The sequence below is a fragment of the Ochotona curzoniae genome, unplaced genomic scaffold (genome assembly GCF_017591425.1).
Source record: "Ochotona curzoniae isolate NIBS_2020 unplaced genomic scaffold, NIBS_Ocur_1.0 scaffold_2453, whole genome shotgun sequence".
Taxonomy (NCBI): Eukaryota; Metazoa; Chordata; class Mammalia; order Lagomorpha; family Ochotonidae; genus Ochotona; species Ochotona curzoniae.
The window spans coordinates 30,585,040-30,603,711 of NW_024467094.1; the positions used below are offsets into that span (position 1 = coordinate 30,585,040).

Sequence of the window (18,672 nt, forward strand, 5' to 3'; positions counted from 1 at the left end):
GCCTCCCCCCGACCCAGGCCACCATCTGCACCGTAGCTTTTTGTAAATTCCTTCCAGGGATGCTGGTGCGTCCCATGGCCATGCTCCCCTGCTCCCCATGATCTACAGCCAACCCCTCCCGGGAAGCACACTGGGACCACATGCCTGGGAGTTCTTCCGGTCACCCTATTGTGTGCGGGAGAAAGAGGCACCAAGAGGTGTGGGGCCTGACCCACACTCACAAAGCCTGTTTTTGGCTAGTCTGGGGCTAGAGCCAGTTCTGCTACTCATCAGAGCCCTTCAACTCCTGTCACCCCAGATCACCCCATGTGCAGGGTTGGGGGTGGTCTCAGTGCTGCTCTTCTGAGCACTGCCCACGGGGAAGGAAAACGCCTGGCCAGGGTTTGGGTCTCAGGTGTGAGATGCTCATTCATTGCTAGCCCTGGGACCGGTGCCCAAGGACGTGACTGTACCATCCCTGTTGGTGGAGGGAAATGGTCAGCAGGGGTGCCCTTGAGCCCGCAACCTTGGTGTGGAGCCGAGGGGTGTATGTGGTTACAGATGAGCCTCTGGCCTCCCTGGATGGGCAGGGACAGGTGCCAGGGTGGCACAGGGCTGGGCATGTGCCTGCTCCTAGGTAGCCTGGGAAATGCCCAACACCTGTGGGTACTGCTGCAAGAATCCTTACCCCACCCCCAAAAGCACTTTGGTTTACCCCACAAGCTGACCTCTGACCTGGGGACAGCCAGGGCTCCAGTATCCCAATCCCTGCCCTGGGCCCCACACCCCCATCAGTGAGTCTTGGCCCTGCTTATAGCATCTGACGCCAGAGGGCCTGAAATAGCCCCTGGAGAAGGGGGAGGAGGGGGCTATTTAAAGGGCCTGGGCCGAGCGGCTCAGGGAGTGAGGAGCAACCATGGCCACCTCAGAGCTAAGCTGCCGGGTGGCGGAGGAGGACTGCGAGCGCAGGGAGGCGTTCTGGGCAGAATGGAAGGACCTGACGCTGTCTACACGGCCCGAGGAGGGGTGAGTGTGGGCCGGCTGAGGGGAGGAGAGAGTGTCACTTCTGCCCCCACCCCAAAGTTCCTCCTTGAGCCACAGGAGGGGCGGGGAAGGGAATGGTGGTCTCCTGCTGTCCAGGATGTCCCCTAGCCAGCCGGGGACCGGGGACCGGGGACCGAGGGCGGCCACACTATGAGCTCACAGCCACCCCTCCTCCTTCCCAGCTGCTCCCTGCATGAAGAGGACACCCAGCGGCATGAGACCTACCACCGGCAGGGGCAGTGCCAGGCACTGGTGCAGCGGTCCCCGTGGCTGCTCATGCGGATGGGCATCCTGGGCCGCGGGCTGCAAGAGTACCAGCTGCCCTACCAGCGGGTGCTGCCACTGCCCATCTTCACCCCTACAAAGGTGGGCGCCACCAAGGATGAGCGCGAAGACACTCCCGTCCAGCTGCGGGACCTGCTGGCACTGGAGGCAGCCCTGGGTGGCCAGTGCCTGGAGCGCCAGGAGGTGGCCGAGATCACCAAGCAGCTGCCCCCTGTGGTGCCTGTCAGCAAGCCTGGAGCCCTGCGTCGCACCCTGTCCCGGTCCATGTCCCAGGAGGCCCAGAGGGGCTGAGCAGCACTGGGATTTGGGCACTGGGATTCTGCCCTCCTCGGGCTGGGCTTTCCTTGCCTAGGAGTACGGAGGGGAGTTGCCAGCTGAGGATGCTTTGTAGTCTTCCCGGAGTTGGGGGCTAGGGGAGGAGGGAGCAGAGGCCAGGGTGCCTGGGTACCTCGAGCTCCCAAAGGCATAGGAGCAGAGATGGTGGATGTTAAGAGTGGAGAACTGGGGGCCAGCACAGCTGTGTCCCCTCAGCCCCAAGAGAAGGGACAGAGGACGCTGGAGAGGGCAGAAGGGCCCTGAAGAGTGGCCTGGGCCGGGAGACTGCAAGTGCAAAGGGAATGGGCTGGAAGGCATTGGAGACCGGAGGGGGATGTGAAAGAGGGCGGAGGTGGGGAGAAGCCCCTGGCACCCTCTGTTAGTGCAACAATAAATGCTCACCATGTTCCAGGCTCGCCTCTTTCCTTGTGGTTGTGGGGGCCAGCCTGCCTGTGTGCCCCTGTGCCCGTTTCTGGGAACGGGTCCTGTGTCTGAGCTAAATATGGCAGAGCCAGTGGGTACACCCATGCTTGGGGAGCAGGGACAGGGCTATAAACAGGGCGGCTGTCTGTCCAGTTCTCTGCCTATACCCAGACTCCACTGCCAGCCCCCTGGCACCAGACAGTGCCCAGCAGGCCAGCTGGCATCAAGCTCTGCTTTAGATGGTGTCTCATGGAGAATATGGAGGTGGCTGGCTCCAGCACTATCCTTGGCTGTGCCTCAGGGTGTTCATGGGGTCAGTGACCCCAAGGCTAAGCTGCCTTGGTTCTGAATCCAGACAGCATAATTCCTTGGCTGGGGGTCAGACGCACCACCCTCCCTGGCCCAGAGTGGATGGCAAGGGGGCAGGAGGGACTCAGGTTCCTGTCTGTTACCCCTGCAGCTGTCACAGTGACTCATGTCCCACCCTGGCTGACCTGCCCAATAGGGAGATACTTCCCTTGGGACACAGGATGGGGCGGGGGGACAGTGCACGGAGGAGTCCCAGGTCAAGGGGGCCAGGGCCGATCTTAGCCAAGGCTAGTGGCCTGGGGAGAGACAAAAGGGCGAAGACTGATTTAAAAGGATCTCACTTCAGGATGATGGCAGAATGCTCCCTCCCCCATTTTGGGGGAATGGGAAGGGAGCTCCTGGCTGACATTCCATGCAGGGCATGCAGAAGGCGCTGAAGTGTGGCCAGAAGAGTATTCGAGACCCAGACCCAAATCTGTGGGCACCTGGAGGCCTGGGGACAGCTTGGTTCCCTGCAGCCTGGGCCCCATTGCTCATGGCAGTGGAGGGAACATTCAGAACTCTCCACCCATGGCAGCTGGGAGCCCGCAGGCCCGACCCTAAATGCATTAGACTCCTCACCTCCCTTATCGCTGCCGCCATCCCACGCGGCCAACTCAGCCTGCCCCAGGGCCCTGGAGCCTCTGCAGCGGCCAGAACGGACTGTCCTTTGCAGAAGTAGGGAGTCAGGCGGGAGACACAGGTGGCCAGAGGCCAGGGATGAGGCCTGGGGAAAAGACAGAGGATGGGCTTAGGGGTGACGTGAAGCTAGAGGTGCCTGGTGGGGGTCCCAGGGCCTGGAGACAGGGCTGGGAAGGTGGTGCCAGGGAAGGGGGTTAACTTGAACTTTGGAAAGAAGGATGGGAGGCTGGGGACAGGCAGGCAGTGGTGGGGGCAGGAGGCAGCCGGAGAAGTGAAACGGGAGGAAGGTAGTGGCCCGGGTACTCAGGAGGTGGGGAGCATGGGTTCAGGACTTAGACCAGGGCAGGTGAGACCAAAGGGAGGAGGAGGCCTTGGGGCAGAGTGGGCAGGAGATGATGTTCCTGTTGTGCCACCCCCGCAACCTGTGTCTGTGGGCAGAACACTAAAGGAGATGGATTGAGGTAGGGAAACACACAGGTGGCCCGGGGCGTCTCATGGCTCAGCCGCCACCCCCGCCGTGGAGGGATGGGGAGGGTGGTCTGGCGCAGATAAATGGGCCACTGGGCTAGAGGGACACACAGAGACGGCTGCGGCAACAGCATGAGCCAGGCAGACACCAGCCACGCTGAGATCACAACCCCTGACTCGGACTCAGGCCGGGTGGCGGTCGCCTTGGCCTACCAGCGTTTCGAGCCCCGCGCCTATCTCCGCAACAACTACATGCCACCCCGTGGGGACCTGAGCAGCCCTGAAGGCGTTGGGCCTTGGAAGCTGCGCTGCTTGGCACAGACGTTCGCCACGGGTAAGTGGGGAAACTGAGGCACAGGGAGTCAGAAGTCATCGGGAGAGCCAAGGGGCAAGGAGCAGAGACAAATGGGACCAAGGAGACAGAGTTGGAGAGGCCAGAGTGAGGAGGGTGAGAAGCTGGGAATTGGGGAGTCCAGTGAGGCCGACTGAGCAGGGTACAGGCTCCACCAGGCACCCTAGGATTTCCCCCACTGGCAGGTGGCTTTCCAGGGACCTAAGTGTTAGGAGGTCAAGCTATTTTTGGCAGGTAAGTTGTGGGGCAGGGCCAGGATGCATCTGACTATAGGGCCAAGCTTCCTCCAGATGGAGCCTCACGAGGGGACAGCAGGAGAGGCAGGGGTGGTCAAGGCGGGGGCCACCTGGGCAGACCTGGCACTTGGACACTGCCCTCTGCCCCACCCAGGTGAAGTGTCTGGGCGCTCCCTCATCGACATTGGGTCAGGCCCCACTGTCTACCAGCTGCTCAGCGCTTGCGCTCACTTTGAGGACATCACCATGACCGACTTCCTGGAGGTGAACCGCCAGGAGCTGGAGTTGTGGCTGCGGGAGGAGCCAGGGGCCTTCAGTTGGAGTGGGTATAGCCAGCACGTCTGCCTCATCGAGGGCAAGGGGTAAATGGCTGAAGGGGAGATCTGGGCTGGCGCTGGGAACGAGGGGGCCAAGGGGGTAGGGGGTTCCTCGAGCCACCTCGTGTTATCCCCCCACAGAGAGTCCTGGCAGGAGAAGGAGCGCCAGCTGCGGGCCAGGGTGAAGCGCATCCTGCCCATCGACGTGCACCAGCCCCAGCCTCTGGGTGCTGGGAGTCCAGCGCCCCTGCCTGCTGACGCTCTGGTCTCTGCCTTCTGCTTGGAGGCCGTGAGCCCAGACCTTGCCAGCTTCCAGCGGGCCCTGCGCCACATTACCACCCTGCTGAGGCCTGGGGGACACCTGCTTCTCATCGGGGCCCTGGAGGAGTCGTGGTACCTGGCTGGGGAGGCCAGGCTGGTGGTGGTGCCAGTGAGCGAGAAGCAGGTGAAGAAGGCCCTGGAGGAGAGTGGCTATGAGGTGCGGGACCTCCGCACCTACACCATGCCTGCCCACCTCCGTACCGGTGTCGATGACGTCAATGGGGTCTTCTTTGCCTGGGCCCAGAAGAAGGTGGCGGAGGATGTATGAACATCCCGTGTTCTCCGTGGCTCTCATCCATCCAGACCTGCTGTTAGCTGAAGTGTAGCCAATAAAGATAGACGTGCCTGCTGCAGAGTGTGGTGTGGTCTGGGACTCCTCTGGGAAGTGACAAGGGCCCGAGATCCCCTCTGAGTCTAGGGGGCCATGGCTCAGGCCCTGCTGTCCCTGCAGAAGCTTCAGTGAAGGACACTGCGCCCTCATTCTCTCCAGACTAAGGCAGGCCAAGGTCAAGGTGGAGTTCCCGCAGCACCTGCCAGGCCCCTGTAGTTTGGTCACCTCAGAACACCTCCAGCCACAGGTACTGTTAATCTGTGTCTAGGCGAAGCTCAGCAGAGTTAAAGCGTTGCTGAACAGGCCTGACTTGGACTCCAAGTCGGGGGAGGGTTAGGAGACTAACGTGGATTTGCACCACCGGGCCCAGGGAAGGGGTGAGACACCAAGTGCTGCAAGTTCCCTCCCCAGAAACCCCTAGCTGGACCTGATCTCTGCCCAGCTCCACCCCGGCCTTGCCTTCCCCACCCCCACGTCTCTAGGCAGAGACCCCACCTCCAGCCAGCTCTGGGTCCCCTAGCTCCTCCTCCGTCCAACCTACGGCACTCATACTAACAAGCTGAACAAGAGCGTGTAAGATGGAGAACTGGTTTATTAAGGACATCCCTGGCCACCTTTCTACCTTAAAATAGTGTCCAGTATCAAAAGAACCCAGCAAAGGTTGCCTGAGTCCCTGAGGTTGGAGTCCTGGCATACCCCCCTCCCTGCACTGCCACAAGGAGAGACAGGGCAGGGGGGCAGGGACAGGGCAAAACCCCGTCTCTCTGTGTTAGGCACAGACATGGCCTTCAGGAAAGTTTCCGGAGCTCCACATTCCATTCTTGCGGGGGGCAAGGGGGAGGGCAGGAATGTGCCAGAGCTGCCACTGGCAACCACCAGGGGGTCACCTTTGCCAGGACACAGTGTACCCCGCCTGCCTCACAGACGTCCTGGGTTCACCCAGCCACAGGCTTTCTCCCCTTCTCCTTCAGGCTGCCTCAGGCCCTTCCCAAGGAGCAAGGTATGGTGGGGACCTGGCACAGGGCACTGGGAGGAGACAAACTGGTGCTCCAGTTTTCCTGCACCCTGTGAGGTTGGGAGGGGGTGGTGAAGGTACACACACACACACACACACACACAGCCTGGACCTCAGCCCTACCCTCACCACTGAGATGTTCTGCCTGCCTGGCTGGGCCTCAGGCAAAGCTGGTGCTTAGTGACTGCAATAGGTCCTTGATTCCTCCCATCCCAGTCCATCACTCCCTGCCTCCACCCCCAGTGTGGTACATTCCAGACATACCTTTCTAACCCACCTACCCCTGAACACACACACTCCACACACCACACACCACACACCCAGGCCTAGGTCCCCAGCCCAGTCCCCCTTGAGCTTGGCCTGGTCCATATTCCTCTGCACTAAGGAGGCCTCCCCACCAGGAAGAGCAGTGCAGAATTCTCGGCCTGGGCTCTCCCGGGTCCTGGTCCCGAGGGGGAGTAGGGTGAGGCTTCCTGGAGCTCCAACCGAGGCCACAGGACAAAACCCACTCCCATCCTAGTCCCCGCAGCTCAGTTCCTCAAGGTCCCAAGGTCCCTTGGGAACTTGAGTTCCCAAGCCAAAGAGCAAGTATCTGGTGCCACCTAGTGGTGACCTAAAGAAGAGCTGGGCAATAGAAGGGGCCCACCCTATCTGCACCTTCTAAGGCTGGGGCCACTGGTTTCCCAGCTCTATAGAGGGTTCTGGGACCCAGCCCTTAAGGGCGTCTGGGGGCGGGACCCACTGGTGGTCTGTCTCCCGGTGGAGTCAGGAAAGCCCTCAGTCCCATTCTCTCTGCTGCCCAGCTCCAGGAACCAAATGGGCAGCGCCATCTCTAGCATGAGACCCTAGGAGGCCTGCAGGGAATGCGCAACTACATGATTCTGAGCCCACCACCCTCATGTCCAAGTTCAAGATGCTAAAAGAAAAATGTCAATAATTTCTGGGGTTGAGGGGAGGAGGTCAGCAGGAAGGGTGCAGGGCTACCCACAGGGTAGACTGGCTCCCCATGGCTTCAGTCCAGCTTGAACTTGGCCTCAGATTCCTGCAGCAGGTACAAGCTGTCGTCTTTCAGAAAGCTGTGGGGGCAAAGGGGGAACCCCCTAAGGCTCCCCGCTCTGAAAGCCCCCTTGGGGACAGATGGGACCTTCCACCAAGGTGGGAGACCCAGTCTACCCCCACCTCCCTCACCAAAGGGATGGGGAAGGAATGGCGTGATGAAGACGGGCACTGGTCACTCACCTGAAAAAGAGGATGTGGACGGGTATGGTGCTGATGTGCCAGATGGCATGAGCATCCAAGACCCAGAAGAGGGGTGGGAAGTCGAGCAGCTCCAGCAGGGACAGCCCCTGGAGCAGCAAGACCACCCCCACACACTTGCGCACATGAGGTAGCTGCCGCTGGTTCCGCAGGCACCAGGCCAACCACCACACCAAGTTCACCAGGCCTGAGTGAGGGGGGGATAGGAGGAGGTTCACTCCCTGGGCCCCCCATTACGCTCCATGCACCCAGGGCCACCTCAGCCCATGCTCCATGACCCCAGGTCATACTCAAGACACTTCAGGACCTTCCTTCCCCTGCCTCCACCCCCACGGGCTCTCTAGACCGTCCCTCTCTGGGAAGGGCGCCTACCCCAGCCAGCACCTCTGTCCTGCCTTACCAATAGCCACGTTGGCCGCTAGGTTGTAGCCATAATCAAAGTGGACAAGGCTCAGGTAGGAGACGTGTGCAGTCAGCAGCAGTAGCAAGACGACTCGAAAAGCAGCAGCTACAGCCGGGTGTTGCAAGCCCACAGTCCTGCCCCACCACCAAGGTTACTCAGACGGTGCCGTGGGTTTGGGGAGGTGTCCCCAGAGCAGTGTTCTCAGAAGCTGCTCTGCCACCCAAACAGATCAGCTGCGCAGCCTCCTGTCACCCTGGGGGACCTGGGGCCAAGTGCTATAGCTCCATGTTAGCAACCAGGGACCTCCCCCGCCAGGGTCTCCATCCAGGACAACTCACAGGGCACGCGCATGTGTGTGTGTGTGTGTGTGTGTGCGCGTGTCTGTGTGTGTGTGTGTCGGGGAGGCCCACGGGTGGCAGGAGACCAGCTGAGCCCTTCCCATCCCTGAGTGGGCGCACCTGACACAGCACAGGTAGATGGAGTGCAGGATGACGGTGGAGGCGCAGAAGTAGTCCATTTTCTGAGGAGGGGGAGAGCCGGGAGGGGTCCGTGTGAGTGCAGCAGATGGACAAGGCCTCTTTGGGGGGCAGAGCCCGGAGAGGACCCAGTGTGGGCAGGGTGGGAGTCCTGGGCCTGCAGTCAGTGGGCAATGGGCACCATGTCTCCTGCCCCTTCTGCCTATTTTAGCTTCACTGGTGAATGGAACAGACTGGCCCAGTGTTCACACAGCAGGACTTTTACAAATATACCAGGCAGCCAGGCTTTGGTGGCACATGGGGGACAGGAACTTGAATAGCTAGTGACTCATGATGCACCCCTAATGGGCCAGTGGGACTGGGCGTGGAAGAGGCGGGCAGCCTAAGCAAAACTCAGCAGGCTCAGCAGGCGGAGCTCCGGATGCTGCCTTACAAGGCACAGGGCCCAGGCCTGCTTTGCCCATGACTCCTGGGCTCCTGGGGGACAGGTCCCAGCTGGGAGGGGGCAGCCGGTGAGGGACTCACCTCAGTAAGGTCGGTATCCCGGGTGTGGAACACTGTGGACCAGAACCAAGCATTGAGGGACACCTGAGGGGGAGGGGTTCGTGAGAGGGCTGGCCAGCAATAGGGTAGACCGCCCCCCAGCCTCCCTCCACCCCTCCAGGGGCTCACATCACCTCCTCATAGGGAAGGGGGTCTCTGTGGGGATGAGGATGGCTCCCCTGACCCCACCCACTTCCTGCCACCCCAAACTGCCTCACTCCGCCAAAGAGGGGAGTGGGGGAGACTGCTACACAGAGTCTGGCCAAGCCTGGGAACCAGTTCTGGCAGATCCAGGTTCCCTGGTTACTCAATCGCTAAGACAACAGCCCTCAGGGGCCACACCTCCTTCCCCAACCACCAGGTGATGACAGCCCCGCCCAGCCCAGGGGAGCTGGTGACCTCAGCTTCTGGGGGCGGGTGGGAAGGCGGTGGGTGCGGTTGAGGGGCTTGGGCCAGCTTGGGGTGTGTCTCCAGCAAGCAAGCAGATCCCATTGGGCCAAGGCCCTATGGAGGAGTCTGTCCCTCCTGGCTGGGCCTGCCCAACCCGCCAGGCCAGTGGCTGCTGCTCCGAGCCCCTGGAGGGGGCTGTGGTGGGCAAGGGTCCAGGGCAGCACCTACAGTCTTCTCCCCAGGAAGCAACTACATGGAGAGATGCCAAAACACCTTGCCAACGAGCCCCAGGCCTTTGTGGGCGTTGGTGCTGGCACTTTTTTAGGGAGGAGGGGACTACTGAGACAAAGGTGGGATGGGAGGAAAGGTTGCAGAATTTATGAAGACCAAGAGGCCTGGGCAGAGCCAGGCCTTGAGGTCCCTAGGCACAGGCAGGGACATGCCAGGGTAGGCAGGTCTGATGCGGGATGCGAAAGCCAGGAGCTGCTGCTCATTTAGACCCAGCTGGGCAGGGACAATGCCAGGCAGGGAAGAGGGCAGTGCCAGGTGCAACTTGGATCAGGTCTTGCAGCAGGGGGTCAGAGGGCAGGCCTGGGGAATTGAGCAAAGCAAGGGGTGGCAGTGGGCAGGGCCTGGGTACAAAGCCCAACGGGCATTTTCATGCTGCCAGGCCCTGGAAGGCTTAAGGCTGCTTGGTGGGGCCTGTCCGGCCCAGGCCGAGCCCTGCTGTGGTTGCTCCTCTTGACCTAAGCTAAGGCCTTGCCCTTCTCAGCCAAGCTTGCCTGGGACAGGCCAGCACCCAACCCCAGTGACCCTTTAGGGCTTATCTGAAGTCAGGTGCCCTCCTCCTTTGGGGACAGCTATCCTGTCCCTTTTCCCTGCCACTGCCCCTTCCCCAGGGACAGTCACACAGGCACCACCTGAAGGCTGGGAGGAGGGCTTCACCAGGGAATCCCTGGACATAGTTGCCTCAAAGTCTGAGAGGCTCGGGCTGGGCAGGGGGCGGGGAGCAGGTTCCAGGATAAGGTGGGGCCCTGACAATGGCACAGGAGCCTCCTTCCCCAGGGAGGACAGTGGCCCTGGAGCCTGTGTGGGAGGGAGGAGGGGAAGGCAGCATGGATGGGCGGCTGGCCAGTCCTTCTTGTCACCCACAGCAGGAAGGGGGAGGTGACAAGAGGACAGAGCTAAGTGGCAGTTGCTACAAGGAAGCCAGTGATGTGGCATCATGAGACAGGGACCACGGGGTACCTAGTGCTTTCAGAGACCCACCTGGAGCCTGGACTCTGCACCCCTGATATATGCCTGCTCCCTCAGGCTGTGTCCCTCTATGAGGGGCTACTCTTCAGACCCCTGCCTCAGACTTGGGAGGCAGGCCTTATTATGGTCAGACTGCTAGGGCTCACATCCCAGCTTAATACTTCCTGTGGGTCCTTAAGCATGTTTATTTAGCTTTGCTATGCCTCAGTTTAGTCATCTGTAAAATGGGAACAACTGCAGTGGCGGTCAGGCTCTAACAATACAGATGCAGTGTAGAGCACAGGTGTCATCACAGCCCACCATGGGGACAGACCAGCATGGAGTCCCTATGGTTCTCCACCAGCTGGAACCACAGAGTCAGTCTGCATCCCACCCTCCCTGCTGGCCAAGGGACAAGGCTGGGCCACGAAGCCCATTGTCTCCACAACCAGACAGACCTGAGTTCAAGTCCTGCCTTGGCTGTGTGACCTTGAACAAACAAGGCAGAGCAGAGATGGTGCCCGCTGCCCGCAGAGACGGGGCAGCTCCATGTGTGGGGGCAGCCATTCTCACTGCCAAGTACATGGCAGGTAACCATATATGTCAATCTCCTGCATCGTGCCCAGCAAGCTGACCTTTGTTTCACCTCTCCCTGAGTTTTCCTTTTTGCAAGGGTCACAAAGTTCAAGGTCAAACCACAGGACCCAGGGTCTCTGGATTCTAGAGTGCAGAAGCCTTAGCTCTGGGCAGAGCCCCTGTCTGGTTCCTGAGCTAGTGTTCTTCCAGCAAGAGCCCAGGCACAGGAGACGGGCGGATGTGAATGCCCCAAGATGCCAATGTGGAACAGCACCCAGACTACAGCAGGGTGACTGGCTGGGGCACTGGGCTGGTCTGGCAGGCACCAAGGATTTGGTGTAAACACGGAGAGAAGGGGGTGGTGGCCAGGGGCACAGTGCCCAAGAGGGTGGGACTGCTGAGGACAGGGAGAGGTGCCAGGAGGAACGGGGAGGCTGTTTCAGCCTCCTGGAAAATAGGAAAATTGAGACAAAAATATCACAGCCGTGAAACTGGTTGGATGCCAAGAGCGCCAGATCTGTCAGGAATTCGACCCCAGTGCTAAGCCCCAGTGCTCGGGGCTGTCATTGACACCATGGCAGTGGGGACAAGTGGGTCTTTAAATAGCCTGGTGTCTCAGAAATGGGGGAGGCAGAATGTTAAATATGATGCCTGCTGCCCCCCACCCCACTCCTGCCAGGGGCCACAGTGTCTCCATCCCTGCCCCGGGCAGGGCCACCTTGACCTGGCTCACTCCTGAGAGAAGGAGGCTTCTCCCATCATCAGAAGGTGCTCCCCGGTTGCCTGCAATTGCCCACTCTACTTGCTCTTGTTTGCCCATCAGTAAGTCCTTCCTGAAATCTAACCACCTATAGCTCTGCCTGCAGTTTCCTTCACAGAAGCAGGCAAGAAAAATCCTTCCCCTGACCAACTGTCCCAGAGTCCCTCCTCTCCCTCCTCCACCTGGGACCCTTTCCCTCTGGATGAAGGGGGCCCAGGCCTCAACAGAAGGTCAGACTTGTCTCCAGGTGCCCAAGTTTCATTAGCCCTGCTTGGGGTGTGGGGGGGCAGGGTGCCCTTGTTTCCCAGAAAGCCTGAGATGCATCTGTCGGGAGGTCAGCTGGAGCAGGTGAGGCCTCCAGAGCCCAGCAGGAGTCTGTAGTCCCACAGTCCCGCGGCCAGTCCACCTCTACTCCCTCCCTGCAGCCAAGACCCCAACCTCCTGCAGGTGTACCATGGGACCTGCTGCTCAAACCACTTCATCAAGGGACTGTGGACTCTGAGGCTCTGTCCTGAGTCCCAGAGCTCTGCACCCCAGCACCCCCTGTGGTTCCCCATCAACCTGCAGGGGTGAGCCCTTGGGAAGGAAGGCCCAGTTGCAGATGCCAAAACCAAGTTCTGACGTGACTGCTGGCTGCTGGCCACTGGTCTCTGGCCATGTTGCAGAGGCAAAGGCTGGGAGTCTCCATCTCCACTGGGGTCCTGAGCAGTGTTCCGAGTCTGGGCAGAGCTGAGCCAGACTCTCTCACAGGGACAGGGACAGGGGCGGGGGTTAGTGAGGCAGGCTGTGTGCCCAGACAAGCAGCTCCCTGGAAGAAGCCCACAGGAAGGCAGACAGGTGTCAGTTCCTCCAACTCCCGGCCCTTCCTGCCTCCTTGTTCCAGACCTTGGATTCCTCTCTTTGCAAGAGGCTGACATGGAAGTGGTAGCTCTATCTCATCCCCGCCTGTGACAGTGGGTGTTGGTGCCAGCCCCACCTGGCCCCCGAGCCTGGCACTCAGCCCTCTCTGCTCTACCTCTCTGCACCTTTTGCACCTGCCACCCAAGGCCAGGCTGACCTTCCTTTCCAAGGTTGCCTGCCCCGGCTGCATACGTGACTGCTGGTGTACCCCTCACCTGGGATGCCTGAGTCCCAGCCCCTCCCTCCACGTCTGTCTTTGCCTGTAAGTCCCAATCTCCTGCTCCCAGGCTTGCCTGACAGACTCCCCCACCTAAGGGAGGTGGTCTCACTGCCTCACCATTTCCAGAGGTCCCTACTGAGCCCCCTTGCCTGCCTCTAGCCTCCTAGACTAACAGGCTCGACACCTGCCCACAAGTGCTAAACTCCCTCTAATATCTGCTTGTGGAATGTGCACCCGGGGACACAGAGCTGGCTAAGGGCTCGAGGTCCAGAGCCAAGTTCCTGGGGGCCAGCCCTGTCTCCATCCCTTGCTGATCTGTTAGGGATTCACTTTGGAGGGACCTTCCTCTGTCTGAGCCTCGCTCGGAGCTCATGGTGGAAGTGTGAGGATGAATGAGAAAATTAGGTAACTCAGCACACTGCAGTGCAGATCGCATGGCGGCTGCAAGAAAGGAAGCATTTAGTAGGGTCACTACTGCCACAGGCCTGACAGCCCCTTCCCGCACACATGTCCCAGCCTCGGGCTTGGCCCAGCCCCTTCCCGCACACTATACTACCTGGTGACCACAGACCTCAGGACTACCAGGTGCAAAAGTCTCCTTCAGCTTCCATCTGTTCAGCCTTGTCCCGGGCTCCCTCAAGCACACTATCACCTCGTTTCCTGCTGATGTCTCTGCACAAACCCCTGTCTGTTCTGCTACCTCCTCCGTCTGGCCCCTGTGTTCTCCACCCCAGGCCCCCACATGGGTTCCCCACATGGCCTCTCCATGCACACCCCAACTCAGAGGCAGATGCACAGGGCTCAGCCTGGATGGCTCAGTCCTCATCTAAATCCCTGCAGGTGCATGTACAGAGCCCATGGATGGGAGGACTGCGGGCTCCAGGTGCAGGTGCTACTCTGTGACCTTGGACAACAACCTTAGTTACGCCCTCTGTATGCTGGAGATAATGACATCTGCTTCATAAGTACATGGGATGAACAAAGTTAATATTTATACAACGCTTAGGAGGGTACCTGGTATACAGTAGGAAGTTCAGTATGTTCAAAAGCATTAGTTAAGAGTTCCAATGTCACTTCCATGTGCCTCTCTCTGGGACCTGAGACCCTCGCCACCTGTGCATCTAGCTAGGAGGCCTGCGCTGACTCCTGAACCACCAGGCTCCTGCAGCCATTCTCCCCGCAGGCAGTCCTGCCTGGTGAGCCCCTTTGTTCACAGAAGCACTTGCACCCCAGGCCACATCACAGCCCCTCGGTGCCTCCTGACACTGGGAGAGTTGCAGTCTAAAGCAGCAGCTGCCCCGGGTGCTGCCCACCAGCCCTCCCTTCCCATTCCCCAGCTGGACTTTCCACAGCCTCCTGGCCTTCTTCCAGGTCTCCTCCAGCCTGGGTACATCCTGTCTACTGGTCAGAAGCCCACCCTGGGAGCCAGGCTCCTCAGCTTTCCTGAGCTCAGGTTTACTTTTCCATCTGAGGTCCCTTCCTTGGGGACAGGCTCTCTCTGACAGGCTCAGGATGGTTTCATTCCCCATGCCACATCACCCCTGAAGCTCCTTCTTTTGAGAGTTGCACTTCTACATTTGATTGTGTGACTGCATGATTAGTGGCACAGGCTGCAGGTCTGTTTTTACATCTTTGCTGATCTGCAGCACCCAGCATAGTCCCTGGCACACAGCAGGTATGGAGAAAACAGCTGCTTCGAAGGCAGGAAGGTGAAAGTGAGGTGCACTTCTGGGGATGGCTCTGAGCTGCAGATGTAACTGCAGTTGCTCACCCTTGCCCCACCCCAAGGTCACCGTTCCGCGCACCTGTGCTGCAGCAAGGGCTTCTCACACAATCCTAGGCCCTGGACACAGCCATACCGTGAGGCTCACAGCCCTTCCTGGGCACGCAGATGGAATATACCTTGCTCCCATCAGAATGCCATGACTGCTACTTCCCCGCAGGTCTAGGCTGGAAGGGAGAATGGTCTACGGCCCCCCACGGGGGTCCCAGCATGCTCCCTACCATTAGACCGCCTTGTGTGGGTGCACATTTCCCTCCTGAGTTACACAGTGGCTCCTTCCTTCAGGACAAGAACAATGATGCTTTCCTCTCTCCAGAGCCAAGACCCCCGTCAGCCAGGCAGGATTAATTCAGCAGCACCTCTCCTGGTGTCTTCCCGGCCCCTCTATGACTGCAACTTTAACACTGGGAAGTCGAGCAGTGCTGGGTGGGGGCCAGTCAGTGGAGGGGTGGGCGAGGGAGGGCTGGAGAAGCCCTGTTTGTTATTTGTGGGCCATCTGGCAGTTCCAACCTCCCAGATGAGGGCACACAACAGGCACCTTCCAGGACACCTACCCAGGCGAAGGCCACACAGGTGGAGTACATGGGGGAGGACACCGGTACAGAGGTGCGGTAGCGGCAGAGCATCACCAGGCTGGCCAGGCCATTGAGGAAGGAAGCTACGGCAGAGGCGGGCTCTTGGAAGAACAGGAACCGGGAGAAGGGCCACTGGAAAGGAAGCAGACAGAGGGGCCTGAGGTGCAGGCTCCAGCGCTGGGCCCAGCCCAGTCTTCCCGATGTGCTATGTATGTATGTGTTACATATGTACTATGCTCCTCGGTTCAGCCCCTCTGGAGGTCAACGAGCTCCTCCGGGTCCCCAGCTGAGGGTTAGAGCCCCAATTCCCGGGCAGCAGGTGCATCACTCATTGCAAGGCCAGACAGGCTGCTGGGGATGACACGAGGTCAAAGGGCACCTACCTGCCCTGCAAAAAGGACAGGGCCTGGGGCCTCCTCTCCGCCTCCCTCAGTGGCAAAGTGGATAGAACACTCCTGGGCATCCTCAACACTCCAGGGTAGGATGGGATGATATCCGTGCCAAAGGAAGCAGCAAACCATGTCCCATGGACACCCTGAGGGGGTACTCCTGGCCGCCTGGCCATGTACAACATACTGTAGATGGTCAGGGAATTCACCCTAGTTGCAAAAGGCAGGTACCTGGACCACCCTAACAGGTTCAGCATCACTCCTGAAGGAGGCCCCAACACCTTCCCAGGCCCCATTCATCTGAATCAGGAAGCAGAATCCATTGGTCCCATCATATTCTATGACAGTGAGTAGATCCAGAGAGGAGCAGGTACCTGCCCCAGCCCCCACACCCCATCACCGCACTCCTCGGAGAGTTTAGACAGAGCAGTCCAACAGGGAGACCCCTTTCTGCCACCACATAACCACTGGCCCCACTGCCCCGCCCCTCCGTCTCACCTTGCCGTGGAACTGAGGTACTCTGTGGCCTTCCTGCAGGTAGAGGCCCACGGTGACCCACATGCACTCGTACTTACAGTCGTCCCAGCAGGTCCAGCCTGAAACAGACAAGCAGGGCCGGGGGAGCTCCCAGCACAGGGAGGCACAGGCAGCACGCATACATGGCCCAACCTCAAATGCAGGCCGAAAGGGGCTGCAGGGAGGCGGGGACCAGAAGACATTGTAAAATGGCCACTTCCCAGGCCAGTGCTGTAGTGCAGCATTCTGATCAGCCTGTGGCACCAGCATCTTACATGGGTGCTGGTTCAAGTCCCAGCCGTTCCACTTCCCACCCATCTCCTGTTAATATACCTGCAGAAGCAGTAGACAGTGACACAAGTGCTTGGGCCCCTGAACCCATGTAGGAGACCCAGAAGAAGCTCCTGACTTCTGGCTTTGAACCAGCCCAGCCTTGGCCATTGCAGACACTGTGGGAGTGAACCAGCAAATGGAAGACTCTGCTTCTCCCTCTCCCTTTAACTCTGCCTTCTAAATGTTAAAAATAAATACTTAACTTTTTAAAAGTTTAAAAAAATGCCCCACTTGAATTTCCCACTTGAATTCACAAGAGAGGATGAAACAGAGAAGGGGTTTGTTTCTATGTCTCTTAGGACTGAGGGCATACAGCAGGCAAGGAGAGAAGTGTCCTATTTTTTCCTTTCAGCTATAATGGGGCTCTTGGCATCTGTAGGAGACCTGGTTCCTACAGATGGATCCATAAATCAGCAAAAGAATCAGTGAATCCCAAATACGGGATTTACTCTTGCTTGTCAGGTCCTTGCTGCCTTTCTTACTGCTCTCCATTGCAAATGAAGGCCAACGTCTCCCCAGGACATCTGAGGCTCTGGATGGCTGCTGCGTGTTTATTTGCCACGACTTGTTCTCACTCTGTTCCTCTGAGTAAAGCAAGCTGCTGGATGTGCGCCCATCACGGCCTCCCCTCTCTTGGTTCCCGCTGCTGGGAAAGCTGGTGGCAAGCCAAAGAGACAAGTACCAGGAACCCCACCTGACTGCTCACTGCCTGTGTGGCCCTGGGCAGGACACCTGGAACAGGTCTGCGTATCCTGTCACCGCCGGCTTGAAGGGAAACGACCTCAAGGAGCCATGGTGACAGCTGATACCTGCTCCCGGCTGAATGCCCCGTAGGATGGGTCCTGGTCCCTTACTGTCCATGTTCAATGGATTCTCTAGGATCCAGGGGCCTTATGCCCAGGAAGTACCTAAAAGGATCCATTTGATGAAAAATCAATAAAGCTAATGAAGGCTTCCGGGAAAGGCCTCAGCATCTTGAGACTCCATTCACAAGGGACCTGGTGGGGAAACCGGGGAAACCAGGGTTCCGAGATTGTAAGATTGTACCGAGTATTGGGGGGGAATGCAAGGAACTGGGGGAAGGGGCGGCCCCAAGGCCAGTGGGGCGGGGCTTGCCGCAGGGGGCGGGGCATGCTACAGGGGCGGGGCTGGCTGCGGGGCGGGGCTTACCTGCTAGGCTCATGTAGATTGGCTGGCGAAGGCGGAAGTGCCTCAGCGCGCCCCCGGAGCAGTTCCGCTCTTCGCACCGGAGCACGCACTTGCGGTACACCGGCTCGCGGTCGCCCTGAGAGCCGCTCGCCAGCGCCGCAGCCCCAGCTAGCAGCATCAACCCCGCCGCCCGCCCCGCCATGCTAGCCCGCTGGCTCGCCGCCGGGGGAGGAGCTTAAGGAGCGTGGGAAGCCACTTCCGGAGTAGCCGGATGTCCCTGTGTTCTTGGCTTTAGTGTCCTCCGACGTTCACGCACTCCGAATCAAAGTTCCCGGCGTTTTGCGGGCGCCTCCTTGCCCCTTTGGCCTGCGTTCGTTTCCGCGTTTTGAGGCCACGGAGTTAAGGGCAGTGGACGCTTGGTGGGTTCGGAAACAAACTAGAGGCTTCTGGTTTGGGCTTTCCCTCCAGCGTCTAGCTTCTCAGGAGAAGTGAGGCCGTTGTCTTGTCGCCAGCTCTGTAGGATTTTAAGCTGTAGCTGGACCCGCCCCTACTGTTACTTTCTCCTGGCAGCACCCTAGTTGACATCATCCATCACCGAAAGCAGCCTAGGTGTCTCCTTGCCTCTACTTCGCCTGCTCCAATCCGTCCCTCAGTGTCAACATTCAAATTTGATTGAAAACCCTCTCCCGGCTTCCGGTGATCCTTAAGATAAAATCTAGACTCCCGCAAGCGCTGCCCAGCTGGGCCCTGCCCCACTGGCCCTCACTCCCGAGACCCACTCCCGAAGGCCTCGCTCCCGCAGCCCTTCAGCTCTCTCTCACTCTCATTCTTGTTTATTCTTCTGATCGGCATAAACACCACCTCCCTAGGGCGATGGCTGACACTAGGCGTGATGCAACACTGGACGGTGTTTTCTCTGGGTGGACAGGCAGCTTTTTTACTCCCGCTTACCACTCTACCACCAGCATTAGGTAGAAGCCTGTTCAGGGTAGGTGCTAAGTTAAAACACACACACACACCGCACAGACCAACGTAAGAACTTGGCAGTTGCCATATCCAGGGCTGTCAGATCACCACTGCGGTTCCAGAA

The 18,672-nt window shown here is 59.3% G+C and overlaps 3 protein-coding genes across 7 annotated transcripts; 2 read left to right on the forward strand and 1 right to left on the reverse strand.

Moving 5' to 3' along the window:
- Nucleotides 1-108: 108 nt before the first annotated feature.
- On the forward strand, nt 109-2,021 carry LOC121169859 (titin-cap). Its single transcript, XM_041000629.1, has 2 exons — nt 109-1,005; nt 1,206-2,021. Exons 1-2 carry the CDS (start codon nt 896-898, stop codon nt 1,597-1,599), a joined length of 504 nt encoding a protein of 167 aa, XP_040856563.1. The 5' UTR covers nt 109-895; the 3' UTR covers nt 1,600-2,021.
- A 1,597-nt stretch (nt 2,022-3,618) lies between these two features.
- On the forward strand, nt 3,619-4,998 carry PNMT (phenylethanolamine N-methyltransferase). The gene is made up of 3 exons (XM_041001506.1): nt 3,619-3,838; nt 4,247-4,454; nt 4,551-4,998. The coding sequence occupies exons 1-3, from the start codon at nt 3,637-3,639 to the stop codon at nt 4,996-4,998; spliced, it is 858 nt and encodes a 285-aa protein (XP_040857440.1). The 5' UTR covers nt 3,619-3,636.
- A 672-nt stretch (nt 4,999-5,670) lies between these two features.
- On the reverse strand, nt 5,671-17,834 carry PGAP3 (post-GPI attachment to proteins phospholipase 3). Of its 5 annotated transcripts, XM_041001206.1 has the most exons (8): nt 17,604-17,826; nt 16,083-16,180; nt 15,175-15,327; nt 8,738-8,800; nt 8,195-8,256; nt 7,734-7,870; nt 7,316-7,520; nt 5,671-7,152 (listed from the first exon to the last, which is right to left on the reverse strand). In XM_041001206.1, exons 1-8 carry the CDS (start codon nt 17,782-17,784, stop codon nt 7,089-7,091), a joined length of 963 nt encoding a protein of 320 aa, XP_040857140.1. In that variant the 5' UTR covers nt 17,785-17,826; the 3' UTR covers nt 5,671-7,088. The 5 variants fall into 5 exon arrangements, with proteins under 5 accessions (XP_040857140.1, XP_040857142.1, XP_040857141.1 ...); XM_041001208.1 differs by lacking the exon at nt 15,175-15,327; XM_041001207.1 differs by lacking the exon at nt 8,738-8,800.
- Between the last annotated feature and the right edge of the window lie 838 nt (nt 17,835-18,672).

Coding starts and splice junctions, on each gene's coding strand:
- LOC121169859 (XM_041000629.1), top strand. CDS start 896: ATGGCCACCTCAGAGCTAAGCTGCCGGGTGGCGGAGGAGGACTGCGAG. Junction 1,006..1,205: donor TCTACACGGCCCGAGGAGGG/GTGAGTGTGGGC, acceptor CCTCCTTCCCAG/CTGCTCCCTGCATGAAGAGG.
- PNMT (XM_041001506.1), top strand. CDS start 3,637: ATGAGCCAGGCAGACACCAGCCACGCTGAGATCACAACCCCTGACTCG. Junction 3,839..4,246: donor GGCACAGACGTTCGCCACGG/GTAAGTGGGGAA, acceptor TGCCCCACCCAG/GTGAAGTGTCTGGGCGCTCC. Junction 4,455..4,550: donor TGCCTCATCGAGGGCAAGGG/GTAAATGGCTGA, acceptor ATCCCCCCACAG/AGAGTCCTGGCAGGAGAAGG.
- PGAP3 (XM_041001206.1), bottom strand. CDS start 17,784: ATGGCGGGGCGGGCGGCGGGGTTGATGCTGCTAGCTGGGGCTGCGGCG. Junction 16,181..17,603: donor AATCTACATGAGCCTAGCAG/GTAAGCCCCGCC, acceptor TGTCTGTTTCAG/GCTGGACCTGCTGGGACGAC. Junction 8,257..8,737: donor GGGATACCGACCTTACTGAG/GTGAGTCCCTCA, acceptor CCCCCTCCTCAG/AAAATGGACTACTTCTGCGC.